This window comes from Notamacropus eugenii, chromosome 1, assembly GCF_028372415.1.
Source record: "Notamacropus eugenii isolate mMacEug1 chromosome 1, mMacEug1.pri_v2, whole genome shotgun sequence".
Classification (NCBI taxonomy): Eukaryota; Metazoa; Chordata; class Mammalia; order Diprotodontia; family Macropodidae; genus Notamacropus; species Notamacropus eugenii.
Window position 1 is genome coordinate 443,059,474 of NC_092872.1, and position 19,033 is coordinate 443,078,506.

Here is a 19,033-nt window from a genome sequence, read left to right on the forward strand (position 1 = left end):
AAGCTTTTATTTAAAAAAAGAAAAGCACAGAAATATGGAAATCTTTAAAAAATTTGTTTCACACATAGCTTCTTCAACCGAGTATATTTTAAATACTTCCCAATAAGCGTGGGCATGCTTTCTCATGATGTCAATGGCAACTCCTTCGTGTAGGCAGTTCGTATGGGGTACCATAGCAAACCCTGCAAATGTCAATCTATTTTGACCTCAGGTGGTCTGGTGCTTGGACACCAGACTTTCCAACTTAGTACGGCATCCTAGAATTTGTGGTCTGCTGGCAGGGCCTTTGAGGACCCACCTTCTGTGATCTCATGAGAAATCACTGGAGTATGATGTTAGTGGAGGTAGACAATATGTTGAAGACAACTGAATCTGAGGATCCCAGGTTAAGAATGGAGTGTAAAAGGGTAAAAGAATGGAGTGCTGAGTGGTTTTCTGTCTCCACACAGTGAGCTGTCCTTTCCCAGCATCAGCATAGGCCAGCCCTAATTACTGACTTCTCATTTCTCCTAAAGTAAGAGAACCAAACAGGCTAAGCCAAGAACTTAATTTATAGCCATTTTAAGTGAATAAACTTGGCCTGAGGGCAGTTCCATGCCTTTTTGGTAGAATAAAATGCATGGGCTTTGTGACTGTTTTTTCCCTAGGGTTCATAGGTCAAAATTGTTGGAAGGAAGCCATCACATTTAATTCTCCTTTCTGTTGTGGTTTAGGACTTACAAAGCACTTTTTCTGCTATCACCCCATGAAGTAGAAAAGTGCAAATTTTCTTTTTTTTCTTCTTTTTAATAGTTTTATTTGTTTTCAGTGTTCTACAATCACTACCATATAACTTAGATTATTTTTCCCCTCCCTACCTTCTCCCTCCCCGAGATGGCATACAATTTTATACAGGTTGTATACATACATTTCTATTAAATACATTTTCTCTATAGTCATGTTGTGTAGTGCAAATTTTCTTAAGCCCACTTTGAAGATGAGAAAACTGAGTCTCAGTGAGATAAAGTGATTTTGAGTCAATGTGGTTCAGTCCAAAGAGTACAGGATAGAATCAGTAAACTTGATTTCTGCCAAGATTCATCTCCAGTGCCGTCTTCTGCAGGTGATCTTTCCTAGTCCCCTTAAGTACTATTGACAGGCTCATCCAGGCTACTTTGTATTGTGTATGTGTATTATATACATACTTATAACTCACACATGTGTTTATGCATGTGTGAACATACAAAGAGATGTATATGCGTATATACACATGCATACATGTACTGCATACATATGTTTATCTGTGTATTCTAAAGGTGAGGGTGGGAGGATACATATTTACACATTATATATGGTGACATGTGAGTATGAATATATTTGTGAATATATGTGCATGTATATACATGAATACACACACTACAATACATGCACACACCATACACATATGAATACATACATACTACATATATGTATATATACATGCGTGTGTGTAGGTATATATCTATATCTCTCTCTCTATATATATATAAAATGTGCGTGTATGTGTGTGCACACGTCTCCTCCTCTCACCTTTGGAATAAAAGCTCCTTGAGGGTAGGGATCATGTCCTTTTGTCCTTGGAGCTCCAGCACACAGCACACTTAGCACAACGTATAGTTGTGGGTATTAAAGGAATGCTTGTTGTTCAAGTCCCATGTCTTACACTTTATAACTCTGAGCCCGCTGACAAGTCATCTAACATCTTAGAGCCTACTGCTTGACCTGTGAAATGAGATAATTACCCTGCATCTACTATTTACGTGCCTGTTTAGGTGTATATCATCTCCCTGGGCCAGGGCATAAGCTCTTTCTGAACAGGAACCATTTCACTTTTTCTCTGTAGCCTCAGTGCCTAGCACATTGTAGGTGGCCCCAGTGACTAGCACATAATAGGTATTTAATAAATGTTTATTAACCAATAAGAACCCTTCTATGTCTGACCTCACAGAGTTGCTGTGCTACTGCTAAATAATGGCAAGCAAGTCGGTTGAACTCAGTTTTCTCATCTGGCTGATCCTATGATTCACCCATAGCCACACAGCCAATCAGTGACAGAGTCTCTTGACTCAGCTGTAGCCTTGTCTCCCCCCAAGTAAAATTCTAGGTAAATGAAGCATCACTTTCCCTCCTCTCCCCCTACCCAAATGAAAAGGACTAATCTTGGAGGGAGTGCCACCTCCTCTCACCCACCCCTGTCCCCCTCCCATAGCATCACCTGAACTCTCTTTCTCCAAAGGCTAGAAAATATTGATGGTTGGATTTGTGCCAGGCAGCTGAAAGCTGTTGGCTCCCTGGGCATACTCAGAAAGGACAGACAGAGAAGTTGGCAGCTGGTGCTATGCTCCTTACCTATATGCCTATAAAGGGAGAGAAAGGGAGAGGGCAGGAGCCACCATACTCAATTCCTCTGCCAATTCTGTGCCAAGCTACAAAGCATTTTCCAGAAGCCAAGACTTTACCTGTCTCAGAGGACTCCCCTTGTTCACTGGAGTGCTTTCTGTCGGTGGCGAAATACAGGAAACTAAGCCCAGCAACTATTTCCAAAAGGGTTTTATTAAGCTGAATGATTTTTCAAGGATACATTCATGGACATATTGCTATTCAAGGCCTCCTACCCAGATCCCTTATTTCCATTTCACCTTCCGCTAACCAGCCTTGGCAGAATTTAACTTTTAGCTTGAAAAGCTGAGCTGAATGCAAAAAATACAGAGTGTGGTTAACAAGTGGGGTGATTTTTTTTTCCTTCTGCAAAGAGTGATCCAGCAGCCAAAACAGACTGAGGCCTAATGCCCCACGATCCAGCATCTTCCAACCAATTTCCTGGAAGTAATTCCAGCCTTGTTGAGAGTAGTTAGTCAAGTGCCAGGGATTAGGGTACAGGATCAAGGAGAGGACCCAAAGGAAGCCAAGATGGGAAGAGATCAAGTTCATTTTGTTTACAATGCTGGCCCCAGTGCACTGTTATTGGACCTAGGTTTGGTGTGTGACCTATAGAGGAGAGGTGACTCATTTACCAACAAAGAACTGTGAATATGTCTAAGATTCCTTGGCCAGGCAAAGGGAGTAGGGCCTTATCTATTCCACAAAAGAAGATTTTCTAAGTGACCATGGAAGCAGTAGGCAACATCATTTTAGGCTTAAAAGTGGCCATGAAGCCTTGAGAAAAAGATGAAGACAAAACCTAAGAATTTCCACCTTGGAATTCTGATTGAGAAAATGAGGAAGTATAGAACTCTGTAGCATACCAAAGCCAGAGGGGACCCAAGGGTCAGCCAAGCCCCATCCCATCTGGCCCTTTATCTCTTTTCTAAATAATTCATTTCCTTCATGATATTGACATGGGAGTGAGTCCCTGCATCAGCCAGTCTTGGAGAAAGACCTAGGTAGGCCTGCTGGCTACTTCTACAGTTGTGCTTGGGGATGAGGGAGTAGCTAGCAGCAGTGGTGGTAAATTTAGTACTGTAGCCTTTTAAATTCTCAAACTTCTAACGGGGTCCTCTCCTGGGACTCAACAGAACTGAGATTGTATCTGCCATAATCTATCTGTCTGCCACATTTGGGACTCAACCACATGGTGATCCATCTATGCCAACCAATATCAGCAAACAGTACACATTTTTTCCCCTAGCAAATATTACAGAGCAAATCTACTTAAATGGTTTCCCAGCAGGACAGTGAAACATTATTATTTACAGGACAGTGGAAGATAACATTGTCAGTCAGATCAGTTTCACTGTTTGCTACCAGCTGAGAAATAAGTACAGTCTGACTTTTGATGAGTGGTTTAAAGTAAGTAACATCTCACCCTCTTATTAGCTGGGCATGAAGTCTGATGGAGCAGAGAGAGAATGATTTCCCCCTGCCCCCATCCCTTTTTCAGGATGGTTAGTCAAACAGGATCTTTGCTAGTAATGCATTAATGTCACTATTAATACCTCTAAAATGCACATCTGTTAGTGGCTGACATACCTAACCTCTGTGATTGAAGGGTTATTATGCTCAGTCTGTTTTGATGAAAGATGGGCTCTCATTTTAAGGAGCCAGTGTGTTTCTACCCATCCCAACATTACCTGTTGGGCCCCATACAGAACTGGGGAAAGGGAGAACATACTTTACTATGTGGACAAAGCCTAAGCAGACCAGGAAGCCCCTGCCATGGTGTGAAGAACTAGCTTCTAAGTCTCAGAGCTAGAAAACAGCCCAGAGATCAACCTAGTCCAACTTCCTCTATGCAGGAGTACATCTAGTAGAAACACTGCATTTAGACTATCCCCCAGGACTACAAAGTGATCATAAAGACACAAGGAACAAGGTGAAGATCATGTTCTAAACTGATGTCACCTATTCCCTGTGTGACCATGGGCCAGTCATTCATCTGCTCTGGGTCTAGGGTTGGAGTAACTGATCTCCAAGGTCCCTTCCACCTATAAACCCTATGATCCTCCATCCTGCTCAGTAACTATCCAGATTCTACTTGATATTTTTTAAACAAAGAAGAGGAATTTAAAGGAAAAAAGAGGTTTAGAATTCCCTCCACATCTCTCATCTGCTCTCCCTTTTCATTCCCACACAAGACATGACATATTACAGGTAGAGAAGGTTCAGTGACTTCCAAATACAAATGATTTTGAAGAGCCATGCCTATTAGACATCACCTCTGAGTCTTACCACAGACTGAGTCTCCCATTTCCTCCCAGTGGTAGGTACCATTTTTATAAAATGTCAAGCCTAAAGTTTCCATAGAATTAAGGAACTGACCCAAGATTATAGAATCTGTACCATCAGGTACCCTTTATTTAAGGAGAGAGCTGACGTAAGGAGTTTTTACCCTAATTTCCACTTGGTAGACTCTGAGGGAGAACAGACACTACTGTTTATTGTTGTGTTGTGTTTTTTAAACCTGAGGACATCTGTTCTCACTTCCAACCAAGTGGTCTGTGGTTTGAGAAGTGCTTAAATCTGAAACCAAGAGCAAGTTTCCCTTGTCTGAGACCCATTTTGTTGGGGCCCCTTCCTTGGAAGTTCCCTCTGAGATAATCCTTTTGGAAAGGTAGCCACTGGCAGTAGAATCAGTATCTCTGCACTATGCACCTCACATCACAGCAACTCCAGGAAGGAACTCTTTGTTGGGATTGCCAAATTGTTTAGCATGGACTGGTGTTAAATCAGCTTCTGCTTGAATAGCTCCAGTGACAGGAAACTTGCTGTTTAACATGGCCCATTTTTTTTTTTAGCACCAAAGGTCAATTGCTGGTGGATTTTTCCAAATCTTGCTCAGTGTATAGGACCAGAGTTTCATGGAGACAAATGTTTGACTTCTCAGAAGAACTTTAGGAAATAAAATGAAACCTTAGAATCCTAAAATGTTAGTGTTTAATGAGAACTTTGAATGCAGATTGTTGGAACTGAGAAGGACCCGGGAGCATACAACGTTAAGTTGTAGCGTGTAGAATGCTCTGTATGTGTGTGCGCATGTGTGTGCACACGTGTGTGTGCACATGTGTGTGTATGCGTGTGTGTTAGGGAAATCTAGTTATCTCATTTTACAGATAAAATGACAGTTTACAGAAGGTAATATTTTCCACGTTGTATCATTTGTTCCTCACAACACCCCTGTGAGGTAAGTAGTACAAACATTATTGTTGTCATTCTAATTCAGTTCAACAAGCATTTATCAAGCCAGGCATTGTGCTAGGTGCCAGGGATAAAAAAAACAAAACAAAACAAAACAGTTCCTGCCCTTGAGGGGGCTTACATTCTACAGGGAGATATAATATGTACAGAAGTATATTGCAAGGGAAAGTGAGGAGGAAAAGAGTCCTAGTAAATGAAATTGGGGTGGGGGGTGGAGAAGAGGAGGGAATAAGAGGTGAAGGAAGACTTCGCCAAGGGGGCACCTGAGTTGAGCCTTGAGGGAAGATGGGAATTCTGAGAGAGAGAAATGAAGAAGGAAATGTGTTTCCAGCTATGAGGAAAGGTTGTGTGAATGCAGGGAGGCAGGAGATGGATGATGACATTGTGGCTCAGAGGGGCCAAAGGATTTGCCCAAGGTCACAAGAAGGCTAGGGACTCAAACCCAGGTTCTCTGACTTCAAGTTCGGGGCTCTTCCTACTGGGTTTCAGCAGATAAGAAACATTCTCAAATCATCGAAGCTGAAATGACTTGGAGGGAGTGGTGTTTCTGATGTCTAATAGAATTCGTGGTAAAAGCAATCAATAATTTACAATGGTTTCCAGGATGAACTTACTTTTAGCAAGACTCTTCATCTTATTAGTGAATTTTCTAAAGTTTCCAAGACAACTAAGGTCAAGTAATAGAGCCTTTGACTTTGACGTGTTATGAAAATTTAATATAGAGTTTTGAAAAGCTTTTAAGAGGAAAAAGACATATCAGCCAGGCAGCAGGATCACTACCAGTGGGTAGATGTAAGCAATTAGATGTGCAGATAATGGGAATCTCTCCATAACGTGGACTTCCTTCCATTTCAGAGAAGTCTGGGGGAGGGGGGGATTGATGTTACCTTGCAGTAGACTGTAATGGCAACCACTGGGTTTAAAGAATCTGGTCCTTACCATCCAAGAAGAAACTCTTTCTCCCACTGTATTTAGCTATAAACAATTATGGTTCTAATGGATGCTATCAAACATTAGGTGACTGCTGTGAATAGGATACTGGGTATTAATTGACCAATAGGTACTTACTAAGAATGCCCATAGGGTGTGGGTGGAGATGTACTGGTCTGGGAGTCAGGAGATCAGGAGGTTGGCTTCTGACACTGGCCCTGCTCATATCATTTCCCCTCTCTAAGCTCAGTTTCTTCCTTTGCAAAGTAAGAGAGTAGAACTAGATGCTGCCAAACTCTATACAGTCACTTTCATCTCTCTGGGTTTCAGTTGTCTCATCTGGAAAATCAGGGGCTTGTACTAGATGGCCTTTAAGGTCTCTTAAGAGGCAAGGAAGCTATAACCTGAGCTTTAGTCCTGCTGCTCTGCCATTTGCTGTCTTTGTGACTTCGAGGAAGTCACTTCTCTTCCCTAAACCTTGATTTCCTGATCTGTAAAATGAGGATAGCCTAATCATCCCTTATCGTTTGTTCACTCATTCATTTGTTTGTTCATTCATTCACATAGTGCCTGGTCTACTCTCATATAAGAAACAGAGAAAGACATGATTGAGCTGGACAAATTCTCTCTGGAGGATTTACAGAAAGACAAGGAGGAGAACTACACAGGATAAGAAAGGAAGGAAGGGTTGTGAGGCATATTGGTAAGGCTAGTGTCCATACATCCTCCAAATCAAAACAATAAAGCTAACATTTGTTAAATGCCTCTTGTCTGTAGATCCCCTTCTGGAGGAGATACAGTGTAGACATAGTCTCTTCCCACAAGGCGATTATAGTCAATGGAAGGATGGAGACAGAGGATAAGACATCAACCCAGTTAACTAACCGCATGTTAAATAATAAGTACATGAATTTTTTTTAAGTTCAATGCTAAAGATCAAAGATGAAATCTCATAACACACAGATGCTCCTCATTTCTAAGAAAAAGCACTCCAAATTACAGGTGGCCTTTGTACTGTGGCTGGGGGCTTACTGTCTTATTGCCCTAGGAAAAGTGGGGGGTAGAGACAAGAGTCCAGACTGTAGTCAGGTCTTTGTCCCCTAGCCTGCAGACCTTTAAAGAGAAGATGAAAAGAAGATACTCAATAATAAACAGCAGTAAATGACTTTGTAGAGCTTTGTAGCAGCAAGTCTGGAGAGATGAGGAAATTATATTTATTTCAGGTGGCCCCCTCCTCTTCCCATGTGTCTACCCTCCACTTTGAGCTCATGCTTCCCGGGGAATCTTGGCTGTGGTTCTCACATATGCTAAAAATTGAAAATGATCAAATCAGGCAGAATATACCAAAGGAGAGCGTCTGACTAGTGGAGGAGTGGAAAAGGGCCAAGCTTGAGAAAGATCTTTTCCCTCTGGAATATGAAAAGCAAGTGGGTAAAGGATAACGACCTGGATATGGGAGTCAGGAGTCCTGGTTGGAATCCCATCTCCAACACTTACTATCTGTGTACATGTCACATAATCTTTCTGAAAATCTGTTTCTTAATGTGTAAAATGGAGCAATAATAATGACATGATACACCTCACAGTGGAGTTGTGAATGAAATGTTATAGAAATGAATTATTTTTATTGGTGTTGATCAAAATAAGTTTGCATGTTAAAAAAAGAGTGCTTTAACATCTGTCAGATAGACACCTTCTTATACTGTGTCTATAAACTGGGAGGCTTCTGCTAATCATTCATTTATCATCTGTGTGAGCTGGAGATGATCATCCTCTCTCAGCGTCCCAGGCAACTTTCTATGATTATAAGTTACAAAGAAGGTGCCATCTGCATTAGTAGAATTTCTTTACACAGACTACCTATGTTGATAAACACACAGGTTCCTCCTTAAAAAAAAGAACAAATCACATTTCGATATCACTTCAAGCCTTACCAAACGCCCACAGTTTGTGAGGCAGGTAAAATAAGGATTATTATCTCCATTTTACAGATGAGAAAGTGAGGCTCAGACAGGCAATGTTTTTTCTTCAGGGTCACATGGTTGACAAATACTAGAGAAGGAATGTAGACTCAGGTTTCCAGTTCCAAGCTCAGCACTCTCATTAGACCATATCTGTTTGCCAAGCTGTAGATCCCCAGCTTCTTTCAAGGCTTGGCTGCAGACCCACCTTCTATTACCGGAAGCCTTTCTGGATGTCTCTACTTGCTAGGGCTTTCTCCTTTCAACTTATCCCAATCTGTTTTGTATCCATTTTGCATGTGTCAACATATGTATAAGTTGTTTTCCCTGAATAGAGTCTAAGCTTCTTGAGGACAGGGATGGTTTCACTTTTGTCCATCTAGTTCTAACATCTACTGCAGTGCCTGGTACATGGTAGGCATTGGATTGATGCTTGTTTAGAAACTGATTTACAATAAATAAGAAAAGGTCTCTACCCTCATGGAGTTTGTAATCTAGTGGAGGAAACAGTAATCATAAGACATAGACAGATAAATATGAAATAAATTAAAATATTATAAGTGCCTAAATAGAATAACAAAATGCTAAGAGAACTGATGAGGGAGGGGCTGATGGAATCAAAGATGGCTTCATGGAGGAAGAGGCATTTCACCTGGGCCTTAAAGGATGGGTAATGTTCCATAATCTTCTCTCACATTTCTAGTGATATGACCAAGGGCAAGTCATTTAACTTATTTGTGCCTCAGCTTCTTCATCTATAAAATGGGCATAACAGTAAACTTCATAGAGTAATACCAATTATTGCCAACAAAAGCATTGTGTTTATTTAATTACATATTCTTTCTAAGCAAGCTTCTGTACTCAGGATTAAAGTGTTTGTTTTTCTTCCCAGTTCTAGTCACTATCTGTAGAAACTGGAAGAGAAAAAAATGAAGACATAGCTGGATGAATTTAGGTGTCTTTCTGGTCATTCCAGTTCTGACTGGGCTCGGGGCCCTGAATGACCCCAGTACTGCAAATGTTATATCACGAACTGAAACACAGAACTATTGATCAGAATGAATGAGGAACTGGAGGACACAGTGGGTGCTGCGTGGGCATGATATGCATGGCTCGGGAAAGTTTGGAGGGGCCAGATCCAATGAGTCTCTCAAAGTATCTTGGGGAGGCATTTTACCTCCTTCCTGCCTGTTTAAGAAGCAAGTTTTGGTTCAACCTTTCTAAAGAAATGAACTGCCCAATAGTGGAAGAGGGCATTATGTAAGACAGAGATCTCACTGCTGACTGTACATATTTAAGCAGAGGGTGGATAGCCATCACAGAAATTCAATAATTTAACAAACTCTTACTGAGCACATATCCTTTGTTCAAGACACTGCACTGGGGGATACCAAATGCCACACCAAGGAGTTCACAGTTTGAAAGATTTTGTAGAGGAGATTCCCATACTGAATGAGAATGTAAGATCCCTTCTAAGTCAAAATTCTAGTATTCCCTGTCCTCCTCTCTCATGGCACTGTTCCTATTCTTTTCAGATGTGAAAAGAACTGTTCTAAGCCTCCTTTTTCTCCTCTCCCCCCAATTCCTTTTCTTCCTCTTAAAACCTGTACGGAGAACTTAACCAGGACTAAGCATGTCTGGTGCTAGCTATGATACTTAAAAGAGCTTGTTCTCCATTCACCCTGGCCTGAATTGTAACATGATATTAAAGACTCATACTCAAAAAATTAAATTTTAGAATCATATGATCATAGAACTTCAGAGCTTCTAGGGACTTAGAGATCATCTAATCCAACAGGTGGAAGTTGATGTCCAGGAAGGTAATGTGTCAAGAGGGAGCATGGCATGGTATGCAATAACTACTGGATCTTGAGTTAGAAAATCTGGGTTTGAATGACTTTGGGCAAGTTATTTAAACACTCTAAATCTCAGTTTCCTCTTTTAGGAAAAGCAGAGAGTTGAACTAGTTAGTCTCTAAGATCTACAACTATAGAACCATAAACTCCAAAACCCAGTCATCCTAATTGACTTGCCCAAGGTCATTTAGTAAGCAGTGAAGTTAGGTCTTAAATGAGATCTTCACTTCAGTGGTCTTATCTACTACACCACTTTTTCTCACTGATGGACATTGGATGTGTGTCCTGCCACTGAAACTAGGAAAAATTCATTTTACTCTGACCTCTAAAAATAGTTTTCAGAGAAAATACCCACAAACTGGGGAGGAAAAAAATAGTAATTTTGCTATTTGGTCTTAAAATCTTTGTATGCCTAGGAGCTTTAGAAAACCAGAGAAAAGATCATTCTCTGTATGCTTTTTTTAAAAAAGAAGGTATTATGCAGCCCAATTTTCTAGTTATAGAAAAATATGGACTTCAGGCTACCAGGGATGGAGGTAATTGGATCTGTTGACTATTTGACAAAGATCCTTTGTCTCCTGGAACAGGAAGAAAATTGGGCCGACTTTGTGAGTAAGAAATTCATACAACATATGAGAAATCTCTATTACATCCATCAAACCGACCATGAGATTGGCAGAAACATAAGGAAAGGCCAGACTTCAGGTTATTACACATTGCAGTTAATTTATCTCACCTAGAGAAGAGGTTTTTTTTTTAATCTTATGAAAAAATAATGGATACTTATGGAGAGGATTCCACTACTGCTAGGATCTAAGAAATGACACTCAAATTCATAATATTTCAAGTCCAATTCTTATATAAGACTGTGTCTGCATAGGACATCAATCATTTGGTGAAAGAAACTGGAAGCTATTTTGAAGCAACACTCTGCCAATCATGAGACAAATGCCAGATGTCAAAGAAGGAGAAGTCACCATTTTTCAACTTATGAATGTCTTCAAATACTTTACAATGGGGAGAGGGGGGTTAGGGAATGATCCTTTCAGCCTCCTCTGTTTTGACAGATGTCAAAATCCAAGGCTGGGGGTTTTATCTTTGTATGGCAATGAGTTTTAGAAAATCAGAGGTAAGACTAAAAAGGGGGAGGGATGTGGAGGGATAAACCTAAATAAGTCTGTTAACTGCTCAGTATAGACAATGTTTTTGTGCATGACAGATCCAGGAGAAGACACTGTCAATAAAATGGGTGGGCTGGGATGAGACTACCAAGAGTTGCTACCAGTAGCTATTCTGCCACTTATAACGGTCTCAAAAGGCTGCTTGGAATTCTGGATTTGGTAGGGATCTTAGGACATACAATGTTTGAACCCTGAACATAGATGGCTAATATGAGAAGGCACCTTAGAATATATGAGATTAGTGCTGAAGGGGATCTCAAGAGACCTAGTCAACCCCCTTATTTTATAGCTGAGGAATTTGAAGTTTAGAGTGGTTAAGGGCAAATCCAGGCACAGATCTACAGTTTTTCTCCTAGTTATGGGCAGAACAAGGCCTTGCATGGAGATTTTCTGACTTTCAGTCTTTCCAGTATTCTATGAAAGAATTCCATTTCAAGTCAACAATACTGATTGATCTCAAGTGCACTCTACAACTTAAAATAGAGTGGTCTGGGAACCTATGCTGTTGTTTTTTTTATTACTGACAGTTCATGTCAAATTTCTGAAGTCTGTGAAATAATAAAAAAATTCTAGTGAAGAACAGAATATAGTTCAAAATAGGAAACACAACAGAATGTCAAAACATAAGGTTGGTTATATAACTCGGGGATGTATGCCCAATACAATATAATTCTGTACTGAACTTTGCTCACTCCTTTCCAGGCCTGCCCCTACTCTTCATGATCCCATTTGGGGCTTTCTTGGCAGAGATACTGGCGTGGTTTGCCATCTCCTTCTCCAGCTCATGTTGCGGATGAGGAACTGAGGCATACAGGATTAAGTGACTTGTCCAGGGTCACACAGTTAGTAAGGGTCTGTGGCCACATTTGAACTCAGGAAGTTAAGTCTTCCTGACTCCAGGCTGCACATTCTATCCACTGCACCACCTAGCTGTCCTACATTGAAGTCATGGTTGTCTAATTTGAAAATGACAACCACAAACAAACCATACAGCCCTGGTCAAAACGACTGAAAAGCCATAAAATCATAGCTTACATTTACATAGAGCTTTATGACATAAAATACTATCCTTACAATCCCATGAGGCATGGAGTGTGAGTATCTCCATTTTACAGATTTGGAGATAGAAAGTGACACGATCATTTCTAATTAGTGGCAGAACTTCAGAATGTGCCCCAGTCTTGTGACTCCTAAATCTAATGCTCTTTGTCCTATAGCAGTATGGCCTCTCCTACACAGTTTGGGTTAGAAAAAAGTGAAGGAAAGACTAAGTCTACACATATGGGAAAATGATCTAACGCGCTGTCCATGTTCAACAAGTATAGAATAAGAAAACATTGGTGAATAAGGAGCCATCCCTTAGAGCAATGCTAAATAAAATAGGCGAAGTGATTTTGTTGGTATTTGTTGGCTGGCACCTTCTTTGCAACTTAGAATCGTAAGTTACTGAGGCCCAGGGAAGTGACTTGCCCAGGGTCACACAGCCAGTACTGTGCCTGAGGCAAGATTTGGGGTTGAGTCTTCTTGGTTTTGAGGTCAAAACTCTCTCCATTATATAACGCTGCCTCTCGATTCATAACTAGGTGGAAATGCGGTACACTGGAATGAGTTCTGGGCTTTGAATCAAAGACCACCCTCCAACTCTAGCTTTACCACTTCCTAGCTAGGTGACAAGCAAATCCCCTGCTGATTCTGAGCCAAGTTTCTTCAGTTTGAAAATGAGGATAATATTGACATTTACCTACCAACCTCCTAGTTTGGTGAGGAATCACACTCTAACGTGCTACCAAAATGTGCGTTATCATGAACCGTTCTGCCAAGACTGTCACACAGCCTGGAGCTTCTCCTGCTAATCCTAGACATGAGCATGGAGTCTATGAATATGAATGCTGCAAAAAGCCCTGGACTTGGGATCCTAGTATCGTGATTTAAATATTGCCTCTGTTAACTTGTTGAATGTGTGTCCTTGGACGGTCCCTTTTTCTTTCCAGGCTTCAGTTTCTGCCTCTATAAAATGAAGGGATTAGATTGGATCAGGGGTTCTCTGAGGTCCCCTTACCATTTATGGAGAGATTCAGGGGGTCCATGCATTAGTTAAAATTTTTTTGATAACTGCATTTCAACATAAATGGTTTCCTTTGTTAATCTTAAGTATTTTATTTTGTGCATTTAACAGTTTGTGAACACAAGTTTGAAATAGAGAAGACACATTTTTCCATAACATGGGCTATAATTATCTGGTGAAAATAACTGTGGTGAAGCATTGAGATGTTCAGGAAATCAGCTTTGTAAGATTTAAAGAAGAATTAAATAGTTCCAAGTAGTATTAGCAGACTAGGAAATGGAAAATATCATTTAAGAAAGTTAGGAGGGTTGGAGGATTTTTGCAGTAATGGCAATTCCAGCACACGTGTGTGGCATGGGTTGTTTCAGGGAGGGGGAGGGCTTAAGGGGTTTTGACTAGAGCTGTGATTTCATTGGTACTAGGAATTCCAGAAAAGGAAACCCTCTTTAGCAGCGCTGATAATAATATGGCTAGCATTTATATGGTGCTTTAAGGTTTGCAAAGTATTTTGCAAACATTATTTTATCCTCACCATAACCTTGGGAGGCAGGTGCTATTTATTATCTCCATTTTACAGATAAAGAAACTGAGGCAAATGGAGATTTGAGTGTCTTGTCAGCGTCCCATAGTTGGTAAATGTCTGAGGCTAGGTTTGAACTCAGGTCTTCTTGACTCCTAGTCCATTGCTCTTATCGATCCAGTGGCCTTTTAAGTTCTCAAATCAGCACTTCCTCTGCACTGAAGTCTTAGAGGGTGGTCTGTCTAAGATCACATACTAAGTGTGTCAGAGGGACTTGAACTACTGTTATCTTGACTGAGAATGGCTTTCTCTCTACTAAGCCACAGCTCCTCCATATAACATGCTACACTTGACAAAACATGCTCCACACAACTTCTAGATAGTTATAAGCTGCAGAGAAGGGACTGGAGCTTGATTTCTAGCTCAGAGCTTTTCAAAAATCCTAGGTAGCTTCTTGTAATGGGGCTCTAGGAATAGGGGTGACAGCCATAAAATGCAGGGGGAGGACACCTTAGCTTTAACCACGTTAAGTAACCTTAACCTGGTTTGTAACTTTAACCAGGGATATTTCTCCCTTACCATCTGAGCCATCTCTCTACACTAGTCTTCCCTCCATCAATGTCCCTGAGTAGCTGAACTGCTGATTGCCATCGACATCGACTGCCAACTTTAATGACAGTTTTAATTGCCTGTCACATCATCACTGGTGGTCCCATGCTGATTGACAGTTCAGCCAGTCAGTGACAGGGGATCAACAAAATATGGAGACCCTATAGGCATGTCCTCTCCTTCCTTCTCCTTTCCACTAAACCAACACAAAACAGAGGTCTCGGGAAGCAGACTGATAATGCAAACTGTGTGTGGCACTGTGAGCAACAAGCAAACCTCTGCAAGCCTTAGGTACCAGCTGCTTCCTACCCAAGTCTCAGACAGCAGCTCATCATCTGCTTAGTGTTGACTTTGTTATTTCATGAGAGACTGGGAAGGAGGGGAGGGGATGGGAATAGGACAGAAAGGATGACTTCCAGACAAGAGCCCAGACCTCCAAAGCCCCAGAGTGGTTAAAGCACTGGTCCCCACTCAGGGCCATCCTTTTTTGGAGATTGAATGGGAAGGTTCCTACGTGATATGAGCTGAGGGAGCTGGGAGAGCTCCACTGCCTAAAATACCATCCTCATTCCCCAACCAACGTACAGCTGAACATGAAACTCCACTATCAAGGGAATCCTCGTTACACTGGACTACTTAGCAGTATAAGCTCATAATATACTGAAACAAGCAAGGACTTACTAACCATCCAAGGAATTCAACACTGTAATGAGGCTGCTTTGAAAGGTAATGAGTTCCCCATCACTAGGGAAATGTATTCAAGCCACAACTGGATGACCTAGCAATAAATCTGGGTCCTGCTGCTTATGGTCTGTGACAAGAAGTCTTGCTTCTCTGGGACGCACTCAGTTCTGTTGTCTACAAAATGAAGATTTTTGAGCAGATGATACTTAAGCTCCTTTCTAACCCCAAATCCTGCACTTCTGCGGCCCCTTGTCCTGCATTTCTTAAACACCTCTCTCCATACTTTCCAAAGGCAGGTTGGCAATGCAACCTACTCGAGTCTGTCTGACTCTGGGCGCCTTTGGCCTCCATTACAATTCCACCTTTCTGAAAGAAATGGGCCTCTTAACAGACTGATTTCCGATCACATGAGAGCTTCAGAGGAGTTTAATGTGAGGAACAGAAAAGGCAGGGTGAGGCCCCTCTTACAGTCTGACAACAGAATAGCCTCTAAATCCTTGAGGTTGGGGCAGAACAAGATAAAGGGGCCCGAAGCCATCATTATTGGACACGGGAATAAGGTTAGCTTTGTAAGGTAGGGACATCATTTCCTGAATAATCACCATGAAGACATAGTGTCCTTCAGAGGAAAGCCAGGCTTCCTCACAGCCACACTTGCAAAACGAGCAGCATTTTTAGGGGGACAATTCACCTTGGGGAAAAAAATAGAATATGATATACAAAGCATATTGTCTGCTGATGAGTTATGACGGCCTAAAAGAATATTCTGGCTGTGAAAACTGATATTTACAATATTATTCAAAATTAAGCAACATGAAGCTTCTTTCCTCCAAACTCTACTGACATATGGGAGATAAAATTGCAACATACCATAATATGCTTCCAATTTTTCTAGATTATCTACAATTTCCCCCTTGTATATTCTATGTTCTAGTCAAAGCAGAATCACTGAAAATATCTCAAGATACCTCATTCAGAGCTCTGCCCATTTATTGATGATGACCAGCATCTACCTCATCTCCCTGTCACTATCCTTTCCCTCATTCCAGGATTAGCTCATGGGCCATGCTCTCCATGAAACCATCCAGCTGACCTCAAACTGTGATTTCCCTAGGCCCAGAGTGAGTTTACCTCTCTGCTCCTATGCACTTAGCACATTCCAGTTTGTACCACAGTTATCTGGATTATCTATCTATCTTACCTCCCCTATTGACATACTGCCATAGTATTTGCTTAAAAACTTGTTGACTGAGTGACTGATCATTAAATAATAAATTTCCTGCCCAAAGGGCTAGACTTGTTGATCTTTGTATGTCATATGAGGCCCAGAACAGGGCTTTTCACATTGTGGAAAGCTGAAGACTTGGGTCCTAGCCCTGCCATCAGGTGACCTTTGGCAAGTCATTCCCTTTCTTGGGGATCTCAATTTTTTCTGGAGACTGAATGACCTGAAGCAGATGATTTCTAAGTCCCCTTCTGGTTTGAACACCCAACGCTTTATAGCCTAACATTCTACATGCTAGGCTCTAAGGGCCCTTCCATTTTTGATATTCTATGACTCTCAAATTCTACTTGGTGCTTAATAAACATATTAAATAAATGAGTGATGTTTTAGAGCTAAAAGCAGCTAGGTATTGGCATTATCATGCTTTTAGAAAATGAAATTTCAGAAAGGATGAAAAGTTCCGGTTCTGTGCACAGACTTGATTCTGGTCCAAAGATAGCAAGTTATGCTTAAATGCTTTGAGCAAATCTTTTACCATGAAATCCATTTGCTACATGCAGTAAAGGTTTCCCTTATCTCTGTTTCTTATCCCTGCACTATATGGGAATAGGAATTACACCAGGGTCTCCTGGCCCACCTATTGCAGTAAAGAGAGGCACCAGAATGTTGGGCTGCTCAACCCAGCTCTGCCACCCAGCCATCCCTGAATACAAAGGTCAGAGCCATGGAGATGGAGGGGCAATGTATTGGTTGAATATATGCACTTGTCCAGGAGTGCAGAGACCTGAGTTCTAATGTTGGCTCTGCCACCCCCTAGATCTGGGCCTTAGTTTTTCCATCTGTAAAATCAGGAGATTAGACCACATAGCTTCTAAGGTCTCTCTTAACCCTGATTTTTTGTAGTCTACAATATGATGTTCTAAGATTCCTGCTAGCTCTAACATTTGATGTTTCTGCATTCTATATTCTCATTTGCTCTCCTTGTAGCTCTAACATTCTTTTTTCTTTCAGTCAGTATTTGAAGGTTCCTTAGATCTCTGGTATTCTATGCCCTATGTTCTAGTATTTTCTGTTCCAAGATCCTTTTCAATTCTAAGATTCTATCCTGAAAAATTAGCTTCTCTTAAAAACCAGAACCAAAGGTTTCCTGAGGAGGAAGCAGCAGGTGTTTCCTCCTTTCCTTCTCTTGTCCCAGACCTTAGAGATAAAGTGGCTTGTCCTTCCAACAAGTCTTCATCATACATACCATCTACAAAGCTCCAGAGCAGGTGTGATTTCAGTGTTTTGGTACAAAAACCAAACTTCCCAGAGCATACCCACTGAGCAGCACCCCCCCCAAATCTATGCTTCTGAAATGTGAAAATAGAAAATTGATTCGCTGTGCAGAAATGGGGCCAACTAATCCAAAACACTAGGTGAACTCATTGAGACACATGCACATATATTAGGGATTGCAGATTTGCATACTCCTACTTGATTCTCCCAAATCATTTTCTACCCAGTGATGGAGGGTGACACAAAATGGCTCTTGGTTCTTGAAGAGGCCACAGAAACCCTGAGATTTCTTTTCCTTGGACTGTCTCCTCCATGGCTATCATCCCCAGGAGTCAGTGGTCTTGACAGTATGAATTCATTCCCACTGTCTTCAAATGTGGCATTCCATAGAGTAAGAAGGATGGCCTTTGTCACAGAAGGTACATAGTTCATCCACTGATGAACTGAAAAAGCAGGGCTGGGGTCACAAACAGTTATACACAGGGCATTCACTTTTGGAAGCATGGAATTTGGGGAAATGGGAAATAAATAGGTGAGAGCATTTAGCAAAAGAAAAACTTGGCATTCCACATTTCACCTGCAGCCACATGCTCATGGGGTGGGGAGCCCTCATCAGCCCTGACATTCTCTATGAGTTCCTTCTTCCAAACCAAAGTGCCATCCCCTCAAGACTGAGGATGTCTGTAGTGGGCAAATTTATTGGCAGTGTTATTTCGGGGAAGGAAAGACCCATTTGGTGGCTGGGTGAGAGGGAGCCTTTCTTGGGAAGAACTGCTGGCGAGAGGCCTGCCAGAAGAGGTGCCTTTGCTGTAGAGTAAGCGTTTCTCATCCAGCAGGGTCAGGTGGTATTCACACAAGTCAACCAAGGAGGCAACTTGCTCTTGCAGTGATGAATGCTTGAACCGTCTCTGGGCTAGGAAGAAGAATGCTTCCACAAAGGCTTGCAAACACATACCTGGAGGACAAAAAGAGTTGAGATTAGGTGAAGAGAATCCAGAACTTCCTTCTAGGTTGGGGGCCCAATATCCAAAGCTCCCATCAATCAGAGAAAAAATAATATTGCTATTAATAATGA

At 41.4% G+C, this 19,033-nt stretch overlaps 1 protein-coding gene across 10 annotated transcripts in view; it reads right to left on the reverse strand.

The window, feature by feature from the left end:
* Positions 1–2,553: 2,553 nt before the first annotated feature.
* The window catches only part of TTLL11 (tubulin tyrosine ligase like 11), a 268,011-nt gene continuing 251,531 nt past the window's right edge, over positions 2,554–19,033 (reverse strand). For 6 of the 10 annotated variants that reach the window (XM_072631816.1, XM_072631814.1, XM_072631812.1 and 3 more), the window contains one exon: positions 2,554–18,913. In XM_072631816.1, the coding sequence (XP_072487917.1) occupies positions 18,624–18,913 (290 nt within the window). In that variant the 3' untranslated portion in view covers positions 2,554–18,623. The remainder of the gene's footprint in view (positions 18,914–19,033) is intronic. The other 4 variants (XM_072631815.1, XM_072631813.1, XM_072631817.1 and 1 more) reach the window with 3 other exon arrangements.